The sequence below is a fragment of the Equus quagga genome, chromosome 8 (assembly GCF_021613505.1).
Source record: "Equus quagga isolate Etosha38 chromosome 8, UCLA_HA_Equagga_1.0, whole genome shotgun sequence".
In the NCBI taxonomy this organism is placed as follows: Eukaryota; Metazoa; Chordata; class Mammalia; order Perissodactyla; family Equidae; genus Equus; species Equus quagga.
Window position 1 is genome coordinate 121,754,936 of NC_060274.1, and position 19,135 is coordinate 121,774,070.

General features: G+C 46.6%; 1 protein-coding gene across 1 annotated transcript; it reads right to left on the bottom strand.

Moving 5' to 3' along the window:
* Positions 1 to 811: 811 nt before the first annotated feature.
* NOBOX (NOBOX oogenesis homeobox) lies at positions 812 to 6,445 on the bottom strand. Its single transcript, XM_046668986.1, has 8 exons — positions 6,324 to 6,445; positions 4,263 to 4,864; positions 3,697 to 3,876; positions 3,310 to 3,445; positions 2,950 to 3,035; positions 2,488 to 2,719; positions 1,859 to 2,139; positions 812 to 1,113 (listed from the first exon to the last, which is right to left on the bottom strand). Exons 1-8 carry the CDS (start codon positions 6,443 to 6,445, stop codon positions 812 to 814), a joined length of 1,941 nt encoding a protein of 646 aa, XP_046524942.1.
* Between the last annotated feature and the right edge of the window lie 12,690 nt (positions 6,446 to 19,135).

Sequence of the window (19,135 nt, forward strand, 5' to 3'; positions counted from 1 at the left end):
ATTTGGGTGATGTAGGCTCATCAGGCGTGGGGTGCTAAATATATATATATATATATGAGCATCTTCCTCTTGGTTCTCCTACTTCTCATTCCTACCCCAACCGGCAGAGAAGAGCTTTGAGGAAATAAGTCATGGTTCAGACACTAGAGACTTGACTTAAAATATCCTCAGGCTTCTTTTATACTCCTATCCCTACAGGGCCAAATTCCAGAGAGGCCCAGGCTCGGATTTGCTCAGGTTCAGTTCTGAGCTTGGGAATATGGTTTAAAGGCAAGACTGAAGGCAAGGCCCAAGATGCCCAATTCCTCCTCTAGCAGGAGAGATGGGCCCAGGGAGGATGCCAGGCTCCACATGATCATGCCCAATGGACACCTCACATGGGACGCCCAGGACTACATCCAACAACCAGTCAGCTGAGTGGAAGGCAATGAAGGAAATGGAGCTTTGTGTGAGTGAGAAGACACATTATTCAGAGAGAAACCAAAGAGTACACTAGTTTATTGCTTACAGTGGACACTTTGGCTCATTTGTCTAGCAAGGAAAAAAAACAACACAAACTGATAACAACATTCAGAATATAGCCATCCTCTGTCTTCAGGACCACCATACAGAGGTGTGAAGAAAAGGGCAGGGCCAGCCCTCTTCCTTCTCCAATCAGTGTCCAGGAAGATGAGCCTACACAGGGGGAAACAGCCGACTTTCACCCCAGGTAACAAAGTCCACTGTCTTTCCTAACACGTCAACTGCCATCTCCCCAGTGGCACCCCAACACTCTCTCATGGAGCAGCCTCTTCTCTCCTCCGCCCCACAGCTAGGGGGCATGGCTGTTCGTGTCTTCCTCTTGAACCTCCTTGGGAGCTGAGGGCTGCTCCCCAGAGGCGGCAGCCTGTTCCTCTTGTGCCTTGCTGGGTAAGGGCCCAGTTCCTGATCTCGTCCCTTCAGGCAGCGGGGTGAGACCTGGAGAAGGCTGCCTGCTCGTAGCCTGAGCACAGGGAGCCGGAAAAAGATCGGGGAAGAAGCCATTGCCTCCCGGGGGGTGCCCCAGAGCTGGTGGACAGAAAGGACCCGGGAAGGGCAGTTCTGGCAAGCAGGGGTCATTCCACGGGACTGTACCTGTGCGGTCAAAGAGCATAGGAAAGATTAGACAGGATTAAGGATATCAGCCCCAATTCAACATGTTCTGTGACAGAGCTCCCTCCCTGCCCCACAGAAACATAGGTTAGGACCCCATGCAAGTCTGCACGAAATACTAGCACCAGGTGCCTCTTCAGGACCAGGCATGCTCCTGACTCGAGGCCCTGTGGTTTTGGAACAGTCACACAAAGTAGACCACGGGTCAGGCCAAGTGCCCTCTCACACAGGCAACAAGGAGACCAGGAACCAACTAGACACCTCTTTCTTCCCTGTCTACTGGAATTTACTCTTAAGAAGATGGTTGCTTCCAGAATTGCAGAGATCCGAGTGGCCCGTCAGAATATTAATATTGCTGCCATCTACTTCATTGTGCCAAGTACTTCATTCATATTGTTTCTAATCCTCACCAAATCCCTCTAGGATATAGGAATATTATTCCCATTTCAGAGTCCAGGAAACAGACTCCGGAGAGCTAGTAACCGCTGAGCTGGACCTCACCCTTCGGTTTTCCTCACTCCAAAGCTGTCTTGCTGATTCTCACTCTGCTTTGCAGCCTCCAGGAAATTTGAGGAAGGAGAGCTTCGTCAAGACAACCAGGGGCAAGGAAAAGTGATTCACTCACCACCATGCCATGCCTCAGCCTTCCCTCCAGCGAATGAGGCTCTCTGTCCCTTCCCACCTTCCTCAATCACAAAGGGCACCTTCTCTTCCAGCCCCAACTCACTCATATTCCCAGCAGGTGGCTGCAGCGGGATCTGCCCTGATGGCAGGCCTGGGAAGTAGCCCTGTGTTGTACCCCCATTGGAGCCATAAGGCAACGTAAAGAGAGAGTCTTCCAGCAGTGGAGGTGTCAGTGAACTGGGCATGTGGAAGGGGAAGGGATGCAGGTATGGAAACTGGGGCTGTGGCGCCTGGGGGAACTGGAACAGTCCCGGTTGGTTGCTTGGTTGGTAATCCTGGGGTTCCAGCTCTTCCAAGTATGAGCAGGTGGGTGGTGGCGTGACACTGTGGGGAACAGAGGAGTATTTCATGAGGCTCAGGGGTAGTCTCCTCATTCCTCCCACACAGTGGGTGAGTCCCTTCCCCTCACCTCTCCCCATCTCCAGGACCCCAGACTTGCTGCCTCTTCTTCGTCCTCTTCCTGCTCCTAGCTTCTCACCCTCATTCCTGCTCTATTGCTGTGATAGCCTGGATCCTTCCCATCCTAAATCCACTTATCCTTTGAATCCTCATTGCATTTACTACTCCCTGCTTCCTCAGCTAACCATTTCCCCTCCCAAGCTTCATCTATCTTTTCTCCTTCTATACCCCTCCCAAGATAACTCAAGTGACCACCCCCATTAGGTTCTATACCTTGTCCCCCAGGACCCACAGGGGCCATTCTTGTGGCTGCTGTCACTGCCAGGAGTATCCAGCAGCAGAGGCATCAGTTGAGGGGTGTGGACAGGGCCAAGGGGAAAAGGAAGGTTGGCTCTTTGAACTGGTGGAGGGCTGAAGAGTGGTGGGGTCACTGCCACCTTCTGAGTACCCTCACTCAGTTGGCTTGGGGCCAAAGTTTGGTCAGACGTCAGCAGAAAGGGGGGCTCTAGGAACAGAAGTCAAAGAGGCATTGTAAGAGTAAGAAAATGGGGAGGCAGATTTGGGATTGCTGGATAGTAGAAGTGCCATGCCCAGGTCCCCCAGAATAGGCCCCCCATGGACCAAAACAGTAGAAAGCTTTCGCCCACTCCCACATCTATCGAGAGAGGACCCTCTGTCTTTGCTGTCTTCCTAGATGCCATATTCCTCAGATAATCCTCAGAATGGTCAGCTCACCTGGGAGAGTATCCAGAGGGGGCACTTGAGGGAAGGTACCAGGCTCTGGGTCCATGGGCACAGTAGGTGGCAGCTCAGCTGCAGAGCTGGAGGCAAAGAAAATGAAGATTCTAGCTCGAGTGGCCCCTGGATTTAGACCACAGCCTCAGTGCAGGGAAAGGATGCCCTATTCCCAGACTCTGCCTCCCTCCGAAGCACCAGCAACTTCCTGACCCCATCTACCCCAAATCTCACTAAATATTAGCCAACAACTCCAGGCTTCATGCCCAGCCTTCCAATGTTCTCTCTTAGACCCCAGGATCCCAGTTAGACCCCACTTCCTACCTATGGCGAGGATCCAGGAAGAAGAGAAATTCTTACCTGAACTGACTGTGGGCAGGAGTGGGGGCAGGGCCTGCAGGATTGTCATTATTCTCCTTCCCATTCAGTTTCTCCACTTTTCGCCACTTTGCCCGGCGATTCTGGAACCACACCTGCAGGGGAGAGACAAGAAGAGCTTGAGAAATGGGGCAGAGACTAAGAGTCAGGTCCTGACTGTCACGGAGTGAGCTCCATGACTTCAGGAGGTCACCACCACTTTGCTTCAGATGCCTCTCGGTCAGATCAGTTTTATAAAAAGGTTCATCTAGATGGCTTCTCAGGTACTTTCCTCTTCTCATAGTCTAAGGCTGTAGCTGTGCGGACACAGGCTAGAACACAGCCAGATCCAAGACCTCACTTCACCCCTATTCACGGGGATGTTGGCACATGCTCTGCTCTTTGAGAGTTCCAGGTGGTGGATTCTCCTCCACCCTGCAACCAGTTGGCCAGCCCCCATTACCATGATGCGCTGGGGAGTGACCCCCACTGTCTGGGCGATCTCCCGGCGCTTATCACTGTCTGGGTAGTGGTCTTCTTGGAAGATCCTTTCTAGCTCCTCCAACTGGTCTGGAAGAAAAAACTCGAATGAGAACACCAATGATGCGGCAGCAGAGAAAAAAGACAAATGCCTTCAGGATGGGACCACTGTCTCCAACCCAAGGGCCTTCCCAGAGCCTTGTAACTAAATTCTCCATTGGGCTGGGGCCTCTCTCTTTTGGGCTTTGTGGCAGGGAAGGAACCTGGTCCCAATGTCACTTTCTGATAGGCAACCTAACCTTCCCCTCTGAGGGTCAGAGGTCATGGCCCTGCCACAGGTCAAGAAAGAATCCAGGACAAGGTGGTATACATACTAACCACACTCCAGTCTCCTGGGGCTATGTTCTCTGTGCAGCCCACCTTTCCCAGAGATGACACCAGATCTCTTAGGTGTCCTCTCACCCTCAGGGACTTACCTGAGCGGTATAGGGTTCGAGTCTTTTTCCGAACTTGGCAGGTCACTTCCGGGGGCCTCTTCTTCTGGTCTGTGTTGTGGCTGTTCTGGGCCAATGTGCTGAGGAGGTTGGCCAGATGGCAGGGCCCCCGGCCTGACCCACAAGGCACTGGGTTGTGTGTGGCATGGGCTGAGTTAGTGACACCAGGAGATGACGTGGAGGCCAGACCCATGGCATTAGGCTTTTTCTGCTTACTGGGGGCTGGAGAGCAGGACCTCTTCCCTGGCTTCACCTCTCTCACCAGGAGGGAGCAACCCTCCCCTTGGGGCTGGGATCTAGGTGGGACCAGAGTTCTGTCTTTGTGGACAGCCCCCGAGCCAGGGGGCTGGCACACTCTCCCAGCATCAGCCCCCGTTAGTTCTCCAGGGACCTCTGACGGCTGCTTCTCCCCAGAGACAGCGCAGGAGAGGGGCGGTTCCTCACTCGGGGCATCCTGAGAGTCGGGGGCTGAACTCAGCCATGGTTCCTCCTCCTTCAGCCCAGCAGCCAGGGGCTCGCCTCCACCTTCCTGGCCTGTGGAAAGCCAGCAGCCACTCACCTTAACACCAGGGAGAAGGAAGAGCCTGGACAAAGAGGATATGCCACTTTCTGCTCTACAATGGGTCTCCTGTTTGATCGTAAGCTTTACCTTGTCCACTTATCAAATGGGGTAATACTTCCAGGCTTACCTTCCTAACGTGGCTATTGTGAGGATCAAATTAGATAATCCAATTGCTTTGAAAAATGTATGTATATATATGCAACCATGAGGGGTTGCATACGTACATAGACAGTAGGTGAGCAATCCTAATTGGGGGAACACTCACTCTCTCCTAGTTCCTGTTTTTTCCCAGACACTGGAAATGGGAGTCTGAGGAACAGGCGTCTGGTTAGGCCTTTCTAAGCAACAAATGTTGGGCTTGGGGGTGGACTTGGAAAAGAGAGAGAGAGACTGAGATTCTGATTTTGCTCAGACCGGATCTAGGGTCCTGGTGCAGACAAAGACAGTCTTGCTTAGAGTAGGGACAAGGCCAGATTGGATGGTGTCCAGAAGGCTAGGCAAGGACATCAAAAGAGCTAACAGGCAGGGCATCCTCACTTTCCACAGAGCTCACTGTGTCCCTGACAACCCTCCTCACCCCCGTGTCCATCCCCACCTGCCTCCCTGCAAAGCGGAGGCTCACTCAGGGGCCTTGGCCAGGCCGGCCCTCTTGTACAGCTACACACAAGAGGCCCAGCTGGCACTGAAAGGCCCTTATCACTCATCCTCTGAGCTTGTCTCTTTCTTTGAGCTATGGCTGGTTCATCAGGAGCTTACCATATCCCAGGCACTGTGCTAAGCACCTCTCAAAGCTTAGTACAGTGTGCATTCAATCACTGAGCAGTCGTTATTATCATCTCATTCTAACAGATGGAGAAATATGGATTAGAAAGTTGAGTAATTTGCCCCCTATCAAGCAACACAGCGCTCTCAACCACTACCCAGACTGCTTCCCAGGCTCATCAAACCCTCTCCAGTTCACCTCCCCACTTATTCACCACCCCAGAATGCTCAGCTCAAGGAGCTGCTTTATCATTTCCAAGGAAATTGGAATCTTTTTAAATGGATGCTAACCAGTGACTAAGCGGTATTGTTATTTTAATGAAAATTGCATGAGATTCTTAAGGAATGACTTTCTAACGATGTGTAAAGAAAGATGGATGGTCCTGGGCCAAGGTGCTTAGTCAAATTGTTTCCCAGGGTACACATTAGACCTGACTGGCAGGAGGGGGCACGGTTGGGTGTCAGTATGGGGAAGGAGGGCCAGATTCGTACAGCATTTCAGAAGAGCTTGTAGCCTAGCAAACTGGTACACAGCAGGTGCTCAATAAAAGCGACGTATCTCAGTAATAACTGCGCCCAGGTAAGAAAGGTGAGGGGTGTCAGAACCTAGACTGGAGTGGTCCTAGCACTCCTGGTCCTGCGTTTTCTCCTCCCGGTGGAGAAAATCGGAACCCGACAGACGGAGGGCGCGGTGCGGGGCGCCCCTAGCCCCGGCCCACCCTAGGCCCTCGGCCCCCCAAGCTCCAGCGCCGGCTGACACCCCGGCTGTGCGGCCAGAGCCCCCCGACCGCCCCTCGCGCTCACCCCGCGGGTCCTGCCGGAGCTCCTGGGTGCCTCCCATGGCCTGGGCTCCGTCCCGCCGCGGCTGCCCGCTAGCCGCACGGGCGCCGCCTAAGAACCTGGCGGGGCGCAGGTGTGCGGAGCGCGCACGGGGAGCCCGGGCCGGGCCCCTAGCCGACCCGCGGCGAGGGCGAGGCCGAGGGCGGCGGCTGCACGGGCCCGAGCGCCCGGGGCCAGGCCGGCGGCTCCCCCGCGGCCGCCCCTCGGAGGGCCAGGTGCGCGCCGGCCAGCGCCCGCGCTCCACGCCAGGCCGAGGCGGGGCCCCCGACACCCCGGGCCGAGTTGGTGATGGACTTGGTCATGGTTTGGGGCTTGGAAACAGAGACCCTTCCGTGCGATCTGTGGAAGGCGACCTCCGGAGCCATTTATCAAGGGGGCCCCAGACGCTGGGGTGTCCCGACAGCCTGCAGGCTGCTCGCTGAGGTGCCTCCAAGCCTCATCCCAACCCCCCGGGACTGATTTGCATGTCCTTAAATCAGAGCTGCCCTCGGTGACGGTGACAAAGAGCAAGCTGAAAGAACCCAGGCTACAAGGTCAACTCTTTGAGGCGCCAACTTCTCTGATGGGAACAACTGCGCATGTACAGGCTGCAGGTAAACCCAAGAAGGTACCAGCTAGTCAAGGTTTTGTCGTGTGATATCACCCCACCTGACGTCACAGTTTTCTTCTCTGAGAATGAAGGGGAGTCTCATAGGGGAGCTCACAGGGGTGATCCTTGTGACCTCTAGTTCATAGAAGGTTTCTTGCTTGCTTTGTAGACTAATTTCAGAATTTAAAATTCTTGTTGCCTCTTCCTTACATGTGCCCTTGAGTGGGAGGTGCTGGTCAACTTGAAACAGGTGCTTGGAGCTGAGGGTGGGAGGGGGGTCGGGTGCAAGTCCAGAACAGACCCCAGGTGTTTTGCTTTTAGGATTTGAAAGACTCTGGACACCACGTGCTTTCACGCTGTAATCACTGGCTGGTACATTTTCCTGTGCCTTAAATTCCTTTGAGGGGCTTGGCCTACCCACGTGGACTTTGGAGAGTTGAGAGCTTTACTTCTTTCTGAAACATAAAAATATAAATGGATTAACTTCGTGACGATATGATGCAAACTTCGGCCATCTGATGTTTCATTCTGAGTCATTCTTTAAGGCTAATATTCTCTGGTAAATGAGAGGTTTAGAAATAGAGCCCAGTTTCTCAGCTAGATAGGAAGCATTCTTGGCCAGGTGAGCAAGGAGGGGCGGGCTGTGAAGTTGCTTTCTACATGAAAAACCAGGATGGTTTGGTGGTGACACGGTTATAAGTGGAACACAAGTCTGCTTGATTAAACATTTAAAGGCCACCTACTGTATGCCAGGTGATGCACAAGTCACTTCCTTGCCTGCAGAAGCTTCCTGGAGCGGCAGGAGGGGGCGAGGGGGAGGGGATTAGGACAATAACACAAGAGAACCGACAACGTCGGTACGACATGGTCAGTGATGAGTGAGAGGTACGCACAGGCTAATAAGGGGCACAGAGGAGCAGGAAGCTCTCCTGGTCTAGGACTACCTGGTGGAGGGCAGGGAAGGCCCTTAGAGAGGGGGACACAAGAGCTATGAGCTGAAGGATAAAAGGAGAGGCGTGTTCAATGCAAAGCTTACCATGTCACAGCCCTGCATAGGGCCCTGCAGTGGCCCCTGCCTGCCCCTGAGATGAAGACCCAGCTCCCTAAGTGGGCCAGGAGCCTGCCACGTTCTGGTCCTCTTCTCTGGAGCCTTGGCTCGCCTGCTTCCCACACCCAAGTATTCCAGTTTGATTGTCTTTTGACCTAGTGTTTCTCAAAAAGTGTTCCTAAAACCACTTGGATCAGAATTTCCTAGGGAATTTGTTAAAAATGTGGCTCCCAGGCCCCATCCCCAGAAATTTAATTGGTAAGTCCAGAGAGGGACCCAGAAATATCCATTGTAACTAGCCCTCCATGTGACTTTTATTCATGTTAGAGTTTGAGACCCTCCCAGACTTTTCAAAAACAAAGGCAAAACCATCCTAGGGATGGGGGTGGGGGTCTGTGTGGGGGAAGGAAATGACCTTTTGTCCTTCATTGAGGTGTCTGCTGCACTGAAAGCAGGGCACAATTAATTTCATAATAGATTATCCTATTGTAATAATTTAAGAATAAATCATCCTTCTCTGCCATCATTTCTGTTGTATGTCCTCTCACTGTCTGGTTGCCCTCTGCCTGGGTGAAGGTTAGAAAAGCAAAGACTTCAAGTCATAGACTGGACCCAGCCTTACAGAAAACTTTGAAAGACACAGGGTCTAATTGTATAAAAGGGTTTGCTCTGGGACTTAGAGATTTGAAGATATTGCCACGTTCTAAACACAATCAGATTTGTTGAGCTTGGGCTCTGACAATAGAAAAATCCAGATTGGCTGTCTTTCTTCCTTAGTCTCGATATTCTTGGCTTACTGTTGTGTGACTTTTCTTACAAATGATGTAGTTTTGTTTCTTTACATGAAAATGTGATTTAATGGCAACAGGTGAATTTAGCCTAAGAAGGCTTAGGAGAATGCCATGATGTGTTCTGTTGGGAAGGGGTTGTATTTATGATATTTGCTGAAAGTCATCTTTTACAGATCAACTTCAAGGGAAGGAGGTAGGGCAGGGAGACCACATTTTATAGGAGGACAAGATGGTATTGGTTTAGCTCACATGCTTAACCTTGTTTAGAGCGAAGGGTTTTTTATGTTTTTGGTTTCTTAGTTTTCAGAACCAAATTGTAAAACCACCACTACCACCCTCTTAGCAAGAGCCTTTTATTCCAACATCTTTTTATCCTCATGGATAGGAGAATGACAGAACAAACAGAAACATGTCTGATGCTCCTAAAGAATATAATCAATCATTTTTTTCATTCTATATCAAGTTAATCATATAGTTAGGTTTAAGCAAGTGAAATAAGCATTCTTTGTCATTCCCTCTCTCTCTATAGTGAGAAAAATAATCAGAAAAAGGCATCTGATTGAGAAAAGTTTTCAAGGCTGAAACACAAGGTAATTTGTTCTTGTCCTGTGTGCTACGCCTGGGTGTGGCGACAGCAGGTCAATGGAAGACCTGGGACCGGAGAGGCAACAATGCGGTTGTGAAAGACAAATCTGAATCAGCCCTGGGTAGGATCACAGCTGCTGCAAACAGGGAGGTGGAGCCCAGGGAACAAGCAGGAGGAGAAGCACCGGCCAAGGCAGGGAGGGCAGAGGGAGGCCCGAGCCAGCCACGAGTTCAGCCACTGGGACATCGGAGCCTGAAGAAGCAAATGGCCAGATGATCAGATAAACGCTGTGCCCCTGACGACGACAACGCCTGATGGTGCCAGTGACTGAGAGAGACATTGGGAACTACCAAAGTCTCTGTCCGGTGGCGTCCTCCAGAGATCCCAGAGAAGGAAGGTTTGAGGTTGCCAGTGAAGGGCATTGAGAACACCTGGCTAAAGTGGCAACTGCCCTGGCAGGGAGCAAACAGGTTCTGGCACAAGTTAGCCTAATCACTTCTAATCCCTGTGCCCCAAACACTCAAGATTTTCTGCTTCTAACAAGAAGGCTGACCACGTTTAAGACACGTGCTTGCTGCTGCTCTTGTTTTTAATAATAAATCGCCATGGCTTGTGTTTTGTAATTTAGGAGAGCTTTCCCATCCATTCGAATTCCTTCCTCCTGAGGCTCCTGTGTTGTGGAGCTCCTTCCTGCTCATCCTAGTCTTCCTCAGGATTGCAAAGCTCAAGACCCCCTGGAAACCTGGCCCCAACTTCCCTGGGACTTCATCCGTGGGTACTCCCCCAAACCCAGTCTCCTCTCAGCCTGTGGTTCTAACCTTGCAGTCCTCTCTCAGGCCCTGGCCTTCCCATGCCTCAGCACCACAGATCACATTGGTTTATAAAACAGCTTCCCCTTCCCCTTTATTTCTGTCAAAGTCGTACTCACACTTCAAAGCCCAACCCAGCTATTCTCTTTGCTGTGAAGCCTCTCCCAGCTTTCCACAGCCAGAATGAATTGTCCCTCCCATGTCCTCCCACTGTGCTGTGTTCGCGTTGATGTTACATCACTTAGCGTGGGCTGACCTGATTAGAGTTCTGTGTGTTCTCCCCTGGATTGTGAGTTCTTAGGTGTTAATATACATCTATTCATGCCAGGCACTTTCTACTTGCTTTACAAATATCAACTCATTGAATCCTCAAAACAACCCCAGGAGACTCTACTGTTAGCCCCATTTTATTGAAGAAGCAACTGTGGTGTAGAAAGCTTAAAAGTACTTTGCCAAGGTCTCACAGCTGGTAGATGCACAGCCAGGATTTGAACCCACGTACTCTGGTTCCCGCCTGTACTCCTAATCACTAGGATGCACTGTCTATTTGATTTCTATTTGCAGCATAGTCCTCCACTGCTTGGCATCATGATTTGCACATGGGGGATTAATAATTGTTCATTGACCAAAAATTGTTTACCATCGCCAGGAGTTAGGGGACGGGCAGTGGGGAGGGAGTTGGGGGGGTGGCTGTGGCTATGCAAGGAGCAGCAGTGATGAACTATTCTGAAGCTTCACTGTGGTGGTGGTCACATGAGTCTACACGTGAGATAAAATTGCATAGAACTAAATATAGACACACACAAATGAGCATAAGACTGGTGAAATCTGAGTGAGGTCTGGGGATTGTACCGATGTCAGTTTCCTGGTGTGATATTGGATTATAGTCATGCAAGATGTTACCATTGGGGGGAAAATGGGGCAGGGTATATGGGATCTCTGTATCATTTCTTCCTACTGCATGTAAATCTACAATGATCTCAAAAAGTAAAAAAAAAAAACAATGATCCCAATGTTTGGACCACAAATTCACTTCTCCTGGACTTGGTTAAATTTAATTCACAGAAATAATATTTTGTATCTTGTAGCACTACTAACCTTTTGTTGACAGTAATTTAAAAACATTTGGATTTAAATTATACCTATTCCTTTACCAGGGCTGTGGCTAGCAAGCAGAGGGATTTATATCTAATTTGTTTTAAAAGTAAAACAACTATATCTCTGTTAAAATAGGAATGTAAATTTATTAGGAACATATTGGTAAATACAGAATGACTAGAAAAGGAAAAAAATACAATTTTCCATCAAACAACTAATCAGTTATTAACAGTTTGGTGCATTTCCTCATAACATTTTTGCCATTATTGTTGTTTTGTGTATGTTCTCCATGATTGTAATTATACTCCTTACACAATTTTGAGCAATTCCTCCCCCTAAATGTATTATGAAAAGCACAGTTCTATATTATTTCAAAGCCTTCAGAACTTATTGACTGGCAATACTGTAATTTAACTATTCTCTACCTGTTGGAAAAAACTTTTAAGGCTCTACATTTTTCAAAATTGAAAAGCAAATTTGAAGTAAAGCTTCTAAGTCTTTTTTCTTTCTTTTCCTTTTTTTTTTTTTTTTTTACAGCTCTTCCAGTTGGTGATTGATCTGATCTGACATTTTACAGTCCCAAACCCATGAGGAGCCGTGAAGTTGTTCACTGGAAACAGAAATAGGCAGGTGGCCAGGCTGGCAAGTGTGCAGCTCAAGTGTTTCATCAAGGAAGGGTCTGGGATTCTGAGGTCATAAACTTGATAGCCTGGCAGGGCAGCTTCAGTGAGAGGAAGAACTTTGAATGAGGTGTTTTTTCCTCCTTGGTATCCTGGGGCTACACCTCTGCCAGTGGCTTGACAGACTTTTCTGGTGTTCGGGTCCAGGGTCCATGGCTCCCGGAAGGAAGTGCTCTTCCGGGAGACTCTGTGTGGGAAGGAGCCCTGTCATCTGGCCAGAGCGTGGTCCTCACAGCTTTGCTGGGGCTTTCATGACATGGGTGCACGTCTTCCTGGGCTTTGAAGCCTTCCTTGTCCCCATGCCCCAGGTGCTGCCAGGTCTGGGGAATAGTGTGAAAGCTGAGGTCATGTCATGGTAAGCAGGCTCTTCTGTCATTCTGGGGCTTCAGACTTTTAAGTCCACTAACATTAGAGTGACAATTCTAGGTCTTTGGACTCGAAGATGACCTGTCCTGTCTTTAAATGGCTCCTCTTGCTTGATATCCATCAAGGGCAAGATCATTAGGGTGGGTTAGAAGCTAGGAGCTACTTCCTTTTTTTGTTTGTTTTTTTTAAAGATTTTATTTTTTTCCTTTTTCTCCCCAAAGCCCCCCAGTACATAGTTGTATATTCTTTGTTTTGGGTCCTTCTAGTTGTGGCATGTGGGACGCTGCCTCAGCGTGGTTTCATGAGCAGTGCCATGTCCACGGCCAGGATTCGAACCAACGAAACACTGGGCCGCCTGCAGCGGAGAGCGCGGACTTAACCACTCTGGCCACGGGGCCAGCCCCTAGGAGCTACTTCCTTTGCATTCAGGAGGGAATCGGGAAATAGTAGGCTTGCGTTTAGTAAGGCGGAGAGATGAAATAATAGAAGACAAGATTGATTACCCAAGAAATAAGTAGGCCTGCAAAACCTGCCATTCAGTTTGTTGGAAAGACAATGGAGCAGTAGAACAGGATAGGCTGCTAGACTCAGTCTTAAGTTTGCAAAAGGCTTCTGATTGTCTCTGTCTTACAAACGGGGTTGCTGCGTGTGTTACTAAATTGGTACAAGGGCGTATGAGGCTTTGGGCCACCTGGAGTTCAGTCAAGCCATCATTCAGAGCAGTCCCAAGGAGAAGGAGGAAAGAGCAACAGAGAGGGGGAAAGCCATATTTGGAATTAGAGATGGACTTGACATTATTAGATCTACTTTAGTCAAACAATCTAATTTCTGATCTGAACACTTAGAGATTCTGCTCCGAGGCCCAATTCCTTGCCTTCTCTGTTGATTTGGGCTCATGAGCCAGGGCAAGCACTGATGCCTCTCAACTGAACTGATTCCCACCCGTAAACTTGTAACACCTCCAGTCCTCCCACTCAACTGGAATCACCTTTGATTCTGCTCTTTCCCTCACAGCTTACATACAAACTGCCAAAATAGTCCTGACAGTTCAACCTCTAAAACACATCTCAAATCCTGTAACTTCTCTCCCTGTCACCTCTCTGATCAAGCCTCTCTCCTCTCTCGCCTGTTCTTCAGTGACAGCTTCCTAAACCCGTCTCCCTGTTTCTATTCCTGTCCCACTATAATCCGTTCTCCACATGTTGCAAGGGAGATTGTCTTAAAATGTAAACTAAGTCGTGCCTGTCACTCTTCTATTTATATGCTATAATGACTTTCCATTGTACATAGAGGGAAATGAAAACTTCTTACGATAGCCCTGCATGATCTGGCTCCATTTACTGCTCCAACTTCATCTCAGCCAACTATTCTTGTCTTTCAAGCACCTTAGCCACATCAAGATTCTCCTGTCTGGAAGTATTTGCATATGCTATGGCTGTGCCTGGAAACTCTTCTCTTGGTTCCTGTTGTGCCTAGTTCCTACTCTGTTCTTGGCTTAAATGTGATCCCGCAATGAAGACTCCTTTGGCCACTTTATCTACTTAACACCTGCCTCCTCATATTTTCTCATTTCCATTACAACTCTTAAGACAACATGTAACTATATTTTCGTTTGTTCATAGATTGTCTCCTCTGCTCTGTTTTAAGCTCCATGGGTACAGAAACTAAACTGGATTATATCTCCAGTGTATTTCTGTGTGTACAATGCATCTGGCACAGTGACTGGCTTATGAATGTTAACTATTTTGTGAATGAACGAATGAGCTAATAATATGGGCCTTTTAGTTGGAAGGGGGGAAAAAGGATTATCAGACTCGTACAAATTGCCATTTCTGGTAATTCACAATCTGATACATAATGGGTATTTTATCAGGCCGTTAAATTGGAATGATTCCTGAAAATGTTGGCCATTTTGCAAACTGAAGAATCCAGAAGCCAGGGATAAAATGTGGCATTTGAGTGCTTGTAGAGAAGACAGCGAGACTTGGCATGACTCTTTGGTAAAGTCCATCTTCGCCGGAGGCCTTGCTTTTCAGGGAAGATGCAGGAGGCAGAGCTGCAGCCTAGTAGGGCTGGTGCACTTCAGAGATGGACACAAACACTTTATATTTAAAGTGGGTTTCTGGTAGACAGCATATAGGTGCATCTTGCTTTTTATCCAATCTGATAATCTCTACCTTTTGTTTAGGGTGTGTAGACCATTTACATGTAATGTGATTGTTGATATGGTTGCGTTTAAATCTGTCATCTTGCTATTTGTTTTCTATTCATCACATCTGTTCTTGGTTCCTCTTTTTATACCTTCTTTTTGAGTAATTTAGTATTTCATTATGATTCAATTTTATCTCATTTGTTGGCTTAGTAACAATAACATTGGTTTATAACATTTGTTGACTTTTTTAGTGGTTGCTTTAGGACTTATAGGATACATGTTTAACAGATCACAGTCGCCTTCAAGTGACATTATACTGCTTCACTAAACTATAAGAACCTTACACCTGTACACGACTTTGTCTCCCTCCTGTCCTTGGTGGTATTATTGTCGTTCATTTTCCTTCTGCATATGTTATAATCCCCACAATTCGTTATTTTTATTGCTTTCAGTGGTCAATTGTCTTTAAAAAATATTTTTAAAATAAGAAAAGATAGTATTTTACATTTATTTACATATTTAGCATTTCCAATGTTCATCGTTCCTTTGGATAAAACGGATTTCTGTCAGGTATCATTTTCCATGTTAAAGGAATTCCTGTAACATTTCTTGTGGTAAAAATCTGGTGATGAATTTTTCAGTGTTTATATGCCTGAATGATCTTTATTTTGCCTTATTTTTGAAAGTAGGGCGTAGAATTCTAGGCTGACAGTTTTTCTTCCTTTTAGTACTTTAAAGATTTTAGTCCACTGTCTTCTATCTTGCATGTTTCTGAAGAGAAGTCAGTTCTCATTTTTATCTTTGTTCCTCTGCACATGTGACTTTTTGGTCTCTAGTTGATTTTAAGATTTTCTCTTGATCACTGTTTTTAAGCAGCTTGATTATGATGTACATTAGTACAGTTTTCTTTATGTGTCTAGGGTTCATATAGCTTCTTGGATTTGTGCATTTATAATTTTCATCAAATTTGGAGACTTTTCATCTGTTATTTCTTCAAATGCTTTTTCTGTCTCCCCTTTTTGTCTTCTCCAAGGTCACCAATTATACATATACCATCCTTTTGTAGTTGTCTCACAGTTCACTGATGCTTTATATGCTGCTGCTTCTAGTTTTGTTTTGTTTTGGTGGGGGCCAGGCTTTTTCCTCTCTGTGTTTCATTTTGGAGAGTTTTTATTGCTATGTCTTAAAGTTTTCTAATCTTTTTGTTTTTTCAGTGTTTGCAGTTAACTCCATTCAGTTTATTTGTCATCTAAAATACTGATTTTCTTTTCATCTCTAGAAGTTTGATTTGGGTCTCTTTTATTTCCTCCCTGTCTTTACTTAACATACACACATTTTCCTTTACCTTCTTGAATATATTGAATATAGTTATGCAACTGTTTAATGTCCTTGTCTACTATTTTGGGATCTGTTTCTACCAATAGACTTTTGTCCTAATTATAGGTCATATTTTACTGCTTCTTTGCATGCCCAAAAATGTTGTATTAGATGTCACATGTTGTGAATTTTCACTTTATTGTATATGTAGGAGATATGTATCTAGGTAGATAGACATATCTGTATCTATATTTATATCTCCCATGTGTATAATCTTGAACCTTGCTTTGTGTTCTGTTACTTAGAAATGCTTTAATCCTTCTGAGAGTCACTTTTAGGTTTTTTTACGTAGAACCAGAGACGCCTGTAGTCTAAGGTTAATTTTTCCTCCTACTGAGGCAATACCCTTCTGTGTACTCCACCCAACATACCATGTGTTACAAGGTTCTGCCACTCTTGTTTGTAGGAAGACAAACCATTCCTGGTCCTGTGTGAATTCCAGAGATTGTTTTGTTTTTCCGTTGTTTTTTTCCAACTAGGGTAGTTTCCTCATACATGTGCAGTGATCAGTACTCAGCTGAAGATTTGAGGGGAATCTCTGGAGCTCTCCCTGCATCTCTTCTGAAGTACTCTTCTCTAGATGCAGCTCTCTCCTCTCCATGTAGTTCTCTCCCTTCCAGTACTCCATCCTGTGAATTCTAGCTACCTTAGTCTCCCTGAATTCTCAATTCTATCTCCTCAACTCAGCAAGACCAACCCCTGCCTTGCAACCTGGACATTTCCTCCAGACAATAAGCTGGGGTCATTGTAAGGCTCAGAGCATTTGTTTCCTTTTTCTCAGGAGTGACTGTCCTGCATTGGTTGTTGTCCAATTGTGAAAATCATTTTTTCATGTTATTTTGTACATTTTGACTTGTTTAAGATGGTAGGGTAAATCTGATGTTTGTTACTCCATATTGACCAGAAGTGGAAGTGCCCACAAACTACTTTATATATTTCAGTTAACTCTTCACTACCTAGAGGATAAAGTCCAGACTCCTTAGTATCATACAGTCAGTCCTTTACAAGCCAACTTCGTGACAACCCCCATCTCCCACTCCACCCACTTTCAGTAATTCAAAACAATTTGTCAAATCTTGACCATATCCAAACTTCCATCCTCAGTACGTTGTACATGCTCTTATCTCTGCCTAGGAAGACCTCCTTCCAGAGTATCCCCCATCTGGCCACGGTCCACTTGTTCTTTAGGACTCAACTCAATTTTCAATTCCTCTGCTAAACTCTTCCAGACCTCTGTGTTAGTTGCTCCTGCTGTGTTCCCACAGCACTCAGGATATGCCTCTGTTATGCACTTAAGACACTTTTATGGAGATTCTTAGTTTGACTTCTACACCTGACTGAGGTCTCCTAATCTCCTTGAGGGTAATAACCTCTACATCTTATTCACATTTTCATCCTTGGCCCAGCCCAGTACCTGACTTGTAGTAGGTTCTTGGCAAATGTTTGCTTAATGAATGAATGTCCCATCGCAGTGTATAATCTTGCTTTCTGAAGATAGCATTGGCTTTGCTTATTTGAGGAACCTGGGAATGACAATTAAGAAAAACTAAATACAACTTGGACTAGAATGGCTGCCATTGTCAAGCAGGTGTTCTGCATTATGTTTATCAGTGAAGATGCTGAGCAGGTGCTGTTCCCTTCTAGGATATTATCCCACAGTTAAAACAGTTCATAGCCAATAGTTTGTTTTTTTCTTTCTCTCACAGATGGTAGAGGTCTGTGACTGATTTCCATGAGAAATAAGTGCAGGAAAAGTTATTCCTTGGCAGTTCCCTGGGGTTAATATAATATAATCATTTTCAAAGCATCAGCTTCAACTCTGAGAGATCATTGAAATCAGGGTACTTCTGGCATGACTGAAGGCCAGTCTTCAACACTTATGACTCGGATATCCTCTGAATTCCCTTGGACACGTGTAGTCAGGATAATGTATGTTAGAGATCAAGATTCTTGACTGTTCTGACAAGCTGACAATTTAGGAAAGAGCGAAAATTTCAGAAGCCTACCTGTATATTCAAGATGGGGAAGGGTAATCAGGTGTGTCACCAAATAAAACAAAGCCCACCAGAATGATGCAGGAAAAAACCCAACAACCTGAGTTTGTTTACTTGCTTGCCAGGCAAGGGAGGACCCAACACTGAAGAAATTCATTAAATAGTTATCTGGGGCATGGGTGGAAATGGGGATCAAGGGGCTTTATCCACTAGAATGGGCGCTTCAATGTAGTTATGCTAAGTAATGATTGAGAACTTCCTCTCTGAATGGAACAGGATGAGTCCGTAAGTCTATATATGATTGGCTAAAACAAGCCCATTGGTCAGAAAAGAGTCTATAAGGGTCTGACATATCAGATTACTCAAAATTCTAAGTCCTGTGTCAGCTTTGTTTGGATGATGGTTTGCTGAAAATTCGTGGTTGTTGAACAGATTCAGCTGGTTGGAAACAGTTTTGGTGAAACTCAGCATTCAATTTTCTCTCTCCTAGGCATGTGTCGGTAAGTGGAAAATTTTCCTTTTGTAGGTATGATAATGTGATTTATCCCACGTAGAATTTTGGGGGGGGGGGGCACGCCTGATTTAGCTTGGAGAAGGGTAGAGCATGAGCTCTATAGTGGTAGGGGAAAATTAATGATGTTACAAAGCTAGGACTCTCAATGGTAAAATTTATCAAAAGCTGAAGAAAAGAACTTGGGCTTTGCAGTATGGGAGGCTTGGTTTGCATTGCAATTTAGCCACCTCTTCGCTAGAGGAATGCACCGAAGTCTCAGTTTTTTCATGTAAAACAGAGATAACGATATCTCTTTCATATCAGTTAACAGGAAGATTAAATGAGATGATGTATGTAAGCCACCTCCCACAGTGGCCCTTTCCACAGATGTGCCCTTTTATTTCTCCCTTCTCTTCTCAATACATCAAGTACTATTTGCAGGCCCCAAAGATGACCTTTATTCATATTCTGCACTAATAAATTAGATTATAACTTCAGTACAGCATTCCTCTTTCTTATAAAATTCTAAATGCCTAGTGTTGGAAATTGAGCTGCTTTTGGGAAAGGCAAATAGTCAAATACAACTGCGAAGGAGGTTTAGATCTGGGAACATCAGAGAAGCAGCAACTCAGATGCCCAGAACCACTGAGTATGTCCCCTTTCTTCCCTCATCCCAAACACAGGGACCTATATGGCCTACAGCATAAT

Coding starts and splice junctions, on each gene's coding strand:
- NOBOX (XM_046668986.1), bottom strand. CDS start 6,445: ATGGGAGGCACCCAGGAGCTCCGGCAGGACCCGCGGGGTGAGCGCGAG. Junction 4,865..6,323: donor TGGGGGGCCGAGGGCCTAGG/GTGGGCCGGGGC, acceptor CTCTTTGTCCAG/GCTCTTCCTTCTCCCTGGTG. Junction 3,036..3,309: donor CCTGCCCACAGTCAGTTCAG/GTAAGAATTTCT, acceptor CTTTGCCTCCAG/CTCTGCAGCTGAGCTGCCAC.